The sequence below is a fragment of the Salvelinus sp. IW2-2015 genome, unplaced genomic scaffold (assembly GCF_002910315.2).
Source record: "Salvelinus sp. IW2-2015 unplaced genomic scaffold, ASM291031v2 Un_scaffold2548, whole genome shotgun sequence".
Classification (NCBI taxonomy): Eukaryota; Metazoa; Chordata; class Actinopteri; order Salmoniformes; family Salmonidae; genus Salvelinus; species Salvelinus sp. IW2-2015.
Window position 1 is genome coordinate 52,741 of NW_019943861.1, and position 11,047 is coordinate 63,787.

At 48.6% G+C, this 11,047-nt stretch overlaps 1 protein-coding gene across 1 annotated transcript in view; it reads left to right on the forward strand.

The window, feature by feature from the left end:
* The first annotated feature begins 2,305 nt into the window (after positions 1-2,305).
* Positions 2,306-11,047, forward strand: part of LOC139025356 (vacuolar ATPase assembly integral membrane protein VMA21-like) — an 11,582-nt gene continuing 2,840 nt past the window's right edge. The window contains 1 exon segment of the mRNA XM_070440447.1: positions 2,306-2,480. Coding sequence (XP_070296548.1) covers positions 2,419-2,480 — 62 coding nt within the window. The 5' untranslated portion in view covers positions 2,306-2,418.

The window sequence follows — 11,047 nt, forward strand, 5'->3', positions numbered from 1 at the left end:
GCTAGGCCCTCCATATACCGGTGCAGAGGGCATGGTGTAGACTAGCTAGGCCCTCCATATACCGGTGCAGAGGGCATGTGTAGACGAGCTAGGCCCCCCATATACCGGTGCAGAGGGCATGGTGTAGACGAGCTAGGCCCCCATATACCGGTGCAGAGGGCATGGTGTAGACGAGCTAGGCCCCCCATATACCGGTGCAGAGGGCATGGTGTAGACTAGCTAGGCCCCCATATACCGGTGCAGAGGCATGTGTTAGACTAGCTAGGCCCTCCATATACCGGTGCAGAGGACATGGTGTAGACTAGCTAGGCTCCATATACGGTGCAGGGGCATGGTGTAGACTAGCTAGGCCCTCCATATACCGGTGCAGAGGGCATGGTGTAGACTAGCTAGGCCCCCATATACCGGTGCAGAGGGCATGGTGTAGACTAGCTAGGCCCCCATTATACCGGTGCAGAGGGCATGGTGTAGACTAGCTAGGCCCCCATATACCGGTGTAGAGGCATGGTGTAGACTAGCTAGGCCCCCCATATACCGGTGCAGAGGGATGGGGTAGACTAGCTAGGCCCCCATATACCGGTGCAGAGGGCATGGTGTAGACGAGCTAGGCCCCCCATATACCCGGTGCAGAGGGCATGGTGTAGACTAGCTAGGCCCCCATATACCGGTGCAGAGGCATGGTGTAGACTAGCTAGGCCCCCCATATACCGGTGCAGAGGGCATGTGTAGACTAGCTAGGCCCCCCATATACCGGTGCAGAGGGCATGGTGTAGACTAGCTAGGCCCCCCAATACCGGTGCAGAGGGCATGGTGTTAGACCAGCTAGCCCCCATATACCGTGCAGAGGCATGGTGTAGACTAGGCTAGCCCCCATATTTACCGGTGCAGAGGGCATGGTGTAGACAGCTAGGCCCCCCATATACCGGTGCAGAGGGCATGGTGTAGACTAGCTAGGCCCCCATATACGGTGCAGAGGCATGGTGTAGACTAGCTAGGCCCCCCATATACCGGTGTAGAGGGCATGGTGTAGACTAGCTAGGCCCCCCATATACCGGTGCAGAGGGCATGGTGTAGACTAGCTAGGCCCCCCCATATACCGGTGAGAGGCATGGTGTAGACTTAGCTAGGCCCCCATATACCGGTGCGAGGGCATGGTGTAGACTAGCTAGGCCCCCCATATACCGGTGCAGAGGGCATGGTGTAGACTAGCTAGGCCCCCCATATACCGGTGCAGAGGGCATGGTGGAGGGATGGTGGTAGGAAGGCTACCCTGCATCCCAAATAGCACCCTATTCCCTTTATATAGTGCACTACTTTAGACCAGGGCCCTATGGTAATCCCTATGGGCCGTAGCACCCTATTCCCTAATAGTGCTCTATATAGGAAGTTGACTGCTATGTGGGAGCCTGTGTAAATAACATTTAAACCAGTTGAGGATGTTTCTAAAAGTCACATTTCTTTATTTATGTTTGATTTGTTATTAATAGGCCTGCTGTGTCCTCTTACAGGGTTTAAACATTATGTGCATCCCAGATGGTTCCCTATTCCCTATATAGGTGTTATTAATAGGCCTGCTGTGTCCTCTTACAGGGTTTAAACATTATGTGCATCCCAGATGCTTCCCTATTCCCTATTATAGTGCACTACTTTTGACAAGCCACTAGGGAATAGGGCTCTCTAACCAAAAGTAGTGCAGTATATAGGGAATAGGGTACCATTTGAGAGGTAGGCTAATATTGGTCTGGGTTTTGAAAGACCTCATGCAAACATGTTTAATGCATTGGAAGTCGACAGAGATTCTTTGCATAGTCACTTCACCCCTACCTGTACCCCCGCACATTGACTCAGTACCCCCTGTATATAGCCTCATTATTGTTATTTTATTGTGTTACTTTTTATAATTTTTTACTTCTGTTTATTTTGTAAATATTTTCTTAACTCTTCTTGAACTGCACTGTTGGTTAAGGGATTGTAAGTAAGCATTTCACGATAAGGTCCACACTTGTATTCGACGCATGTGACAAATAAAGTTTGATTTGATTTGGATTTGAGATTACATCAAATAAAATTGTATTTGTCACATGCGTCGAACACAACAGGTTGTAGACCTTGTAATGAAATGCTTACTTACAAGCTCTTTCAGAGATTACATCACACACACACAACACACAACACACAACACACAACACACACACACACACACACACACACAACACACAGGTGAATCAAGTGCCATTTCCTTCCAACCCAGTAGATGACGCACTGAGCCAGTTCTCGTGTCAAAGACGGGAAAAAAGTAATGTGCTTGTCCCGTGATCAAATGCGGAAGTGTTGAAAAATATCCATAGCGACCACAGCTCATCCTCTGTCTATTTCATATCGATTTTGCGGTTTTTATTTGCTGTATTTCTCAGAGAAATGGAAGGATATGCCAAAACATCACTTAGCACCACGTATGCTGGTGCCCCGGATTTCAGAGGGTAAGAGATTGTTAATTATTCAGTCGTCGTATTAGCTAACGTTACTAACAGTAGCTAGTTAGTTAACGTTAGCCCATTCATTAGATAGCCAGCATCTTTGATGTCTAAGGCAGTAATTCTCAACTGGGAGGTCGCGTGAGGATTTTAAGGGGTCGCGGAACTTGTGTAAGAAAATATATATCGCAACAATATATATATAATACACATTTAAAAAATACATTCTTTTGAAAGGTAACCGCAGCATCGAAACTTTTATTTTGAAAGGATGCCGCCGCACCGCTTATTGCTGCTGTCTTTACACGTGTAGCGGGTCGGTGGTGGTGTTCGGTCTCCGAGGGTTTTCGGGCTGCACACACTCACTGACCAATACAATAATGTTCTCGCCCCACACGCAAAAACTGATCCAATGAAATGACAGATTTCTAGACACATCCAATAAAAATGTCATTCTGACACATTGTTTCGTTTTAAATGTGACACGTCCAATCAGGGAATACAGATTTTCAGTTAGCTTGATTGACAGCTAACTATCCAGACGCGTTCTGCAGGCATTGCACACGTGGATAGTTAGTTGTCAGAGTAAAGTCATGGACACGTTTTTAAAATGTGCAGCTCCCTCTTTATCCACTCCTGCTTCCAATGTCAACGACAAGGCAGACAACCCGGTCCCCTGTCAAGAAGAGAAAATATGACTCCGACTTCATCGAATATGGTTTTCCATATATAGAAGACAGACAGGGGGAGGATAGACCGCTGTGCGTCCTATGCAACGAGCTGTTAGCTAATGAAAGCATTAGCACCAGCGGGTGTTTTATCATGCAGGGGTCCGCTGGCTTTCCAGGGGTAAAGTTTTGGCTCGCTTTTATGGGCTTCGAGCGGAGATCGCCGCGTTTCTTTCGGAAAAAAACAAGTAACTTCTGGCCGAACATTTCGATTGTGAGGAATGGTTCGCGCAGGTTGCCTACCGAGGGGATATTTTTGATGATCTGAATTTGCTCAATGTGTCAATGCAAGGGAGGGCGCACACAGCGACACACTGGAAGACATTGTTTTCTTTTAACAGCATCTTGTCAAGCTGTATGGAAAGTTTTGCCACTACTTCCCAGAGGAGAACAGGAGACAAGATGACGGGATACCGGACCCTTTTCGAGTGGAGTTTCTCCACTAGAGGGCAGCACCACTGGTCTACAGTGTTGGTGGATCATTCTGAGTTTCTCCACTAGAGGGCAGCACCACTGGTCTACAGTGTACATGTGTTGGTCGGATATTCTGAGTTTTCCCACTAGAGGGAAGACCACTGGTCTACAGTGTTGGTGGATGATTCTGAGTTCTCCACTAAGGGCAGCACATGTGCAGTGTCTGGGTAATTCTGATTTCTTCGACTAGAGGGCAGCACCACTTGGTTACATTTTTTTGTGGATCATTTGTTTTCTCCACTAAGGGCAGCAGCATCTGGTCTACAGTGGATTGGTGGGATATTCGAGTTTTCACTAGAGGGACAACGACTGGTCTTACAGTGTTGGTCGTCATTCTGAGTGTTCTCACTTAGAGGGCAGCACACGGTCAGCAGTGGTTGGTTGGATCATTCTAGTTTCTCGCACTAGAGGGCAGCACCACTGGTCTGACAGTGTTGGTGGATCATTCTGAGTTTCTCACTTAGAAGGGACGCACCACTGGTTACATGTTGGTGAGTAATTCTGAGTTTCTTCTCCACTAGGGGGCACATCGGTGACAGTGTTTGGTGGTCATTCTGAGTTTTTTCTCCACTAGAGGGGCTACCACTTGTAACAGTGTTGGTGGGATATTCTGGAGTTTCTCCACTAGAGGGACACATGTCTATAGTGTTGGTGGAATTTTCATTCTGAGTTTCTCCACTAGAGGGCAACACACTGGTCTAGCAGTGTTGGTGGATGCATTCTGAGTTTCATCACTAGAGGGCAGCACCCTGTCTACAGTGTCTGGTGTGGATCTTCATGAGTTTCTCCACTAGAGGCAGCACCATGGTCTACAGTGTTGGTGGAATCATCTGAGTTTCTCCCTATCAGTGCAGCACATGGTCTTAACAGTGTTGTGGTGGCATTCGTGAGTTTCTCACTACAGAGGAAGCACCACTGGTCTACAGTGTTGTGAATCATTCTGATTCTCCACTAGAGAGCACCGACTTCTAGCAGTGTTGCTGGATATTTATGAGTTTCTCGCATAGAGGCAGCATCCTTGTCGCAGGTGTTGTGGGTATTCTGAGTTTCTCATATGACGGCAGCCACACTGTCTATCAGTGTTGTGTGGATCATTCTGAGTTTCTCACTAGAGCAGCACACTGGTTACAGTGTGGTGATCCATTCTGAGTTTCTCCATAGAGGGCAGCCCACTGGGTCTACAGTGTTGGTGACGATTCGAGTTTCTCCACTAGAGGCGAGCACCACTGTCTAATCAGTGTTGGTGGATCATTCTAGTTTCTCCACTAGAGGGCAGCACGCACAGGGGGGGCCAGTTCTTAAGGCAACCTGTAACAGTGTTGGTGGGTCATTCGAGTATCCTATAGAGGGAGCACGCCATGGTCTACAGTGTGGTGATCATTCTGGTTTCTACCCACTAGAGCAGCACACACTGGTCTATCATTGTTGGTTGGATCATTCTGAGTTCTATAGAGGAGCACACTGTCTTACAGTGTTGGTGGATCATTCTGATTTTCCACTGGGCAGCACCATGGTCTACAGTGTTGGTGGATCTATCTGAGTTTCTCACTAAGGGGCAGCACGCTACTGTCTACAGTGTGGTGATCACTTCTGAGTTTCCAGCTAGATGGAGCACCACTGGTCTACAGTGTTGGTGGTCATTTGAGTGTTCTCCACTAGAGGCAAGCACACTGTCTATACGTGTTGGTGATCATTCTGATTTCTCATCATAGAGGGCAGACACTGGTAAGTGTTTGGTGATCTTCTGAGTTTTCCCTCAGAGGCAGCAAGCCACTGCGTTCACAGTGTTGTGGATATGAGTTTCTCACTAGAGGAGCACACTGTCTACAGGTTGTGATCATCTGAGTTTCTCCCCTAGAGGCAGCGCCACTGGCTACAGTGTTGTGGATCATTTGAGTTCTCCACTAGAGGCACGCAACTGTATCGTGTTGTGGATCATCTGAGGTTTCTCCCACTAGAGGCAGACACGGTCTACAGTGTTGGTGGATCACTTCTGAGTCTTCTCCACTAGAGGAGCACCACTGTCTACATGTTGGTGATCATTCTGAGTATCCCACTAAGGGCAGCACCACTGGTCTACAGTGTTGGGTTTGTCCACTAGAGTAGATGTACTTGAGTATATCTCTTCCATAGAGGCAGACCACTGGTCTAAGTGTGTGGATTGGGATCATTCTGAGTTTCTCCACTAGAGATGGCCAGCTACCAACTGTCTACAGTGTTGGTGGATCATATCTGAGTTTCTCACTAAGGAGGCACCACTGGTCTTACAGTGTTGGTGATCTTCTGAGTATTCTCCACTAGAGGGCACCACCCTGGTCTACGAGTGTTGTGTGATCATTCGTGAGATTTCTCTACTAGAGGCAGCACCATGTCGTCTGACATGTTGGTGATCATCTGAGTTTCTCCACTAAGAGGCACAGCCCACTGGTGCTACAGTGTTGTGTGGATCATTCTGATTCTCCCATAAGACGGCGAGCACCATGGTCTAACGTGTTGGTGGATTCTGAGTTTACCCACAAGGGTCAGCACCATGGTCTACAGTGTTGGTGAATGTCTAGTCTTCCCATTGAAGGGCAGCACCACTGGTTCTATCAGTGTTTGTGTCATTCTGTTTTCCATAGAGGAGCCCATGGTCTAAGTGTTGGTGGATATCTTGAGTTTCTCACTAGAGGCAGCACACTGGTCTACCAGTGTTGGTGATCATCTGATGTTCTTCCACTAAGGAGCAGCACATGGTCTTACATGTTGGTGGATCATCTGTAGGTTTCTCCACTAGGGCGCACACTGTCAGTTGTGTGGTTATGATTCTGTAGTTTCTCCCTAAGGCAGCACCACTCGTCCTACAGTGTTGGTGATATTTCTGAGTTTCTCCATCGAGGAGCATGCACCAGTGGTAATAGAGTGTGTGGATCATCTGAGTTTCCCCATAGAGGGCAGCAGCCACTGTCTACAGTGTTGGTGGATCATTCTGAGTTTCTCACTAGAGGCAGACACCATGGTCACAGTGTTATGGGGATGATTCTGAGTTCTCCACAAGAGGCACACACTGGTCTACAGTGTGGTGGATCATCTGATTTCCACTAGAGGCTCACACAATGGTCTACATGTTGGGATCATCTCTGAGTTTCCTCCGACTAGGGGGCGCACCATGTCACGTGTGTGGATCATTCGATTATCTCCCACTAGAGCAGCACATGTCTAACGTGTATTGGATATTCTGAGTTTCCCCACTAGCAGGGCAGCACCACTGGTCTACAGTGTTGGTGGATCATTCGATTTCACCCTAGAGGCAGCACCACTGTCTACAGTGTTTGGGATATTCGAGTTTTCTCACTAGAGGGCAGCACACTGGTCTTAACATGTTTGGTCGACATTCTTCGAGTGTCGCATAGAGGGCAGCACCACTTGTCTATCATGTTGGTGATTTTCTGAGTTTCCCACTGAAGGCGCCAGACACTGGTTCAGTGTTGCTGTGATTCATCTGAGTTCCCCCACTGAGGCAGCACTCTGGTCTACATGTTGGTTGGATCATTCTGAGTTTCCCACTAGAGGCAGCCACCGACTGGTCTAAGGTTTGGATCATTCTGAGTTCTCTCAGGCAGCACCATATGGTGTGGTGGTCATTCTGAGTTCCCACTAAGGCCCTCTAAGGTTTGTGGATATTCTGAGTTTCCCACTAGACGGCAGCACCACTGTCTACAGTGTGGGGATGCATGTCTTGAGATTCTCTCCACTAGATGGCGTAGCACAATACTGGTTACAGTGTTGGTGGATATCTGAGTTCTCCCACTAGACAGACACCGGCACAGTGGAATGTTCCCACAAACGACCATGTCTAGCGAGTAGTTGGTGGATATTCTGAGTTTCTCAACTAGAGGCAACCACTGGTCTATCAGTGTTGTGGATCATTCTTGAGTTTTTCTCCACTAGAGGGCCAGCACACTGGTCTACAGTGTTGGTGGATCATTGAGTTTCTCTCCATAGGGAGCAGCACCACTTGTCTATGCAGTGTTGGTGAGTCAGTCTTGATTTCCCACTGAGGCGAGCACCATGTCTACATTGTTGGTGATTCATTCTGAGTTCCCACTAGAGGCACACCACTGGTCTAGCAGTTTGTGATCATTCCTGAGTTCCCACTAGAGGCAGCACACTGGCTACAGTGTTGTGTGTATTCATGTGCTGAGTTCCCACCTGAGGCAGCACCCACTGGGTCTACATGTTGGGTGGATCATTCTCTGAGTTTCTCCCTAGAGGCAGCACACTGTCTACAGGTGGTGATCATTCTGAGCTTTCTCCACTAGAGGCAAGTCAACTACTGGTCTACATGTTGGTGATCATTCTGAGTTTCTCTCACTAGAGGCAGCCACCCACTGGTCTATCAGTGTTGGTGGCATCATCTTGAGTTGCCCACTAGAGGAGTCACACATGGTCATACATGTTGTGGACTCATTCTGATTTTCTCCACTAAGGCAGAGCACTGCACAGTGTTGTGTCAGTCCAAGCCCACACTGTTGTGGTATATTCTGTAGTTTTCCCACTAAGGGCAGCACCACTGGTCTATCAGGTGTGGATCATTCTGAGTTTCCAAACACATAGAGGAGCACCACGGTCTACAGTTTGGTGGATCATTCTGAGTTCCCCACTTAGGCAGCACCACTGTCACGTGTTTGTGATCATTCTGAGTTTCCTCACTAGAGCAGCATGTCACAGGTGTGCCATGTGATTTCTCACAGGCCCATGGTCTACGGTTGGGGATCATTCTGGTCTTAAGTACATTCTCGTTTGTCTTCAGTCTCATAGGGAGCACCACTGTCACATGTGGTGGACTCATCTGAGTTCTCCACAAGGGCACGACACTGGTCTACAGTGTTGGTGATCATTCTGAGTCCTCATAGAGGGAGCATCACTGGTTACAGTTGTGGTGGAGTTCTTCTGGAGTTTCTCACTAGAGGGCAGCCCACTGGTCTACAGTGTTGGTGATATTCTGAGTTTCTCCACTAAGGGCAGACACCACTGGTCTACAGTGTTGGTGATCATTCGATGTTTCTTCCACTACGGGGCGCACCACTGTCTCAGATGGTTGGTGGATCATTCTGAGTTTCCCACTAGATGGCAGCACACTGTCTACCAGTTTGGTATCTTGGTACAGAGCCATGGTCTACATGTGGATCATCGAGTTTCCCCATAGAGGCAGCCCCTGTCCTTACAATGTGGTGGATCATTCTGAGTTTCTCACTGAGGGGCACCAAGTCTAAGCTGTGGTGGATCTTGTCACAGCAGCACATGTTCACCAGTGTTGGATTCTTTTTCCACTGAGCCCACTGTCTCTCATCTGAGTTCTCAAGGGGCAGCACCACATTCTACAGTGTTGGGATCATTGCTAGAGTTCCCCACTAGAGGGAGCACACTGTCCTATCAGTGGGTGGATATTCCTGAGTTCTCCCACTAGAGCGCACCACTGGTCTACAGTGTTGGTGGAATCATTAGAGTTTCCCCACTAGATGGGCAGCACCACTTCTAGTCAGTGTTGATGTATTCTGGTTTCCCATAGAGGCGCACCAACGGTCTACAGTGTCTGTGTGATCATCTGAGTTTCCCACTAGAGGAGCACCACTGTGCGTACACGTGTTGGTGCATACTGTTGAGTTTCTCTCCACTAGAGGGCCAGCCCAGCATCTGCGCTCTACATGTTGTGATCATTATGGTTTGCTCCTACTAGAGGGCAGCACACTGGCTTACAGTGTGGTCGATCATTTGAGTTTCCTCCACTAGGAGGCAGCACCACTGGTCTAAGTCAGTTTGGTGGCATCATTCTGAGTTGCATTACTAGAGTGCAGACCGATGGTCGTACAGTTTGGGGATCATTCATAGAGTTTCCACTAGAGGGCAGCACGCACTGGCTTAACAGTGTTGGTGGCCATCATACTGAGTTTCTCCACTAGAGGCAGCACACTGGTCTAGCATGTTGGTGGATCATTATGATTTCTCCACTAAGGGCAGCCACACTGTCTACAGGTTGGTGGATCATCTGATTTCTCCACTAGAGCGATCACCACTGCTCTGACAGTTGTTGGCGGAGTCATTCTTATTGTCCACTAGAGCGCACCACTGGTCTACATGGTGGTGATCATTCTGAGTTTCTCCCACTAGAGGCAGCACCATGGTCTACACGTGTTGTGGATCATTCTAGTTCCCCAATAGAGGGCAGCACACTGTCTACAGAGTTGGTCTTCGGTTATTCACTGAGAGACCACTTGTTGGCTTATCGTCACTAGAGGCAGCCCACTGGTCTCAGTTTGGTGGATCATCTGAGTTCTCCCACTCGAGGCAGACCACTGGTCTACAGTGCTTGGTGGATCATTCTGGTCTCCCACTAGAGGGCAAGCACCACTGTCTACGTTTGGTGATCATTCTGAGTTTCCCACTGAGGCGCGACCACTGTCTATCAGTTTGGTGGATCATTCTGAGTTCTCCACTAGAGGCAGCACCACTGGTCTACATGTGTGGTGGATCATTCTGAGTTCCCCACTAGAGGGCGCACACGTCTACAGTGTTGGTGAGTCTATTCTGATTTCCTCACTAGAGGGCAAGCACCACTGGTCTAGCAGTGTTGTTGATCATCTCTAGAGTTCCCCACTAGAGGGCCTGAGTCTACGATGTTTATCATGTCGAGTTTCATAGAGACCCACTGGCTAATGTGTTCATTTGAGTTTCCCACTAGGGGCAGCACACATCGTCTACAGTGTTGGTGATCATCTAGTTCCCCACTAGAGGCGCACAATGGTCTACAAGTGTTGTGGATCTTCTGAGTTTCCCCACTAGAGGAGCAGCACCACGGTCTTATCGTGTTCGGTGCGATATTATGAGTTTTCCTCGCACTAAGCAGCACACTGTCTACAGTGTGTGAGTTCATTCTGGTTTCCCACTAGAGGGCAAGCACCACTGTCTACGGGCATAGGTCCAGAGCGAACTTTTTGTGTGGATCATTCTGAGTTTCCCCACTAGAGGACAGCACCCTGGTCTACTGTGTTGGTGATCATTCTGAGTTCCCACTAGAGGGACCACACTGGTCTATCATGTTGGGTGATCCATTCTGACGTTCCACTAGAGGGCAGCACCAGCTGTCTACATGTTGGTGGATCATTCTGAGTTGTCTCCACTAGAGGCAGCACCCTACTGTCTACAGTGTTGGGGATCATTCTGAGTTTCTCCTGGGCAGCCCTGGTACAGTGAGCATCGAGTCCCACTGAGCCACCTGTCTACAAGTTGGTGATCATTCTGAGTTCCCCACTTAAGAGGGCACACACTGGTCTACATGTTGGCTGATCATTATGAGTTCTCCATAGATGGGCAGCAACCTGGTCTACAGGT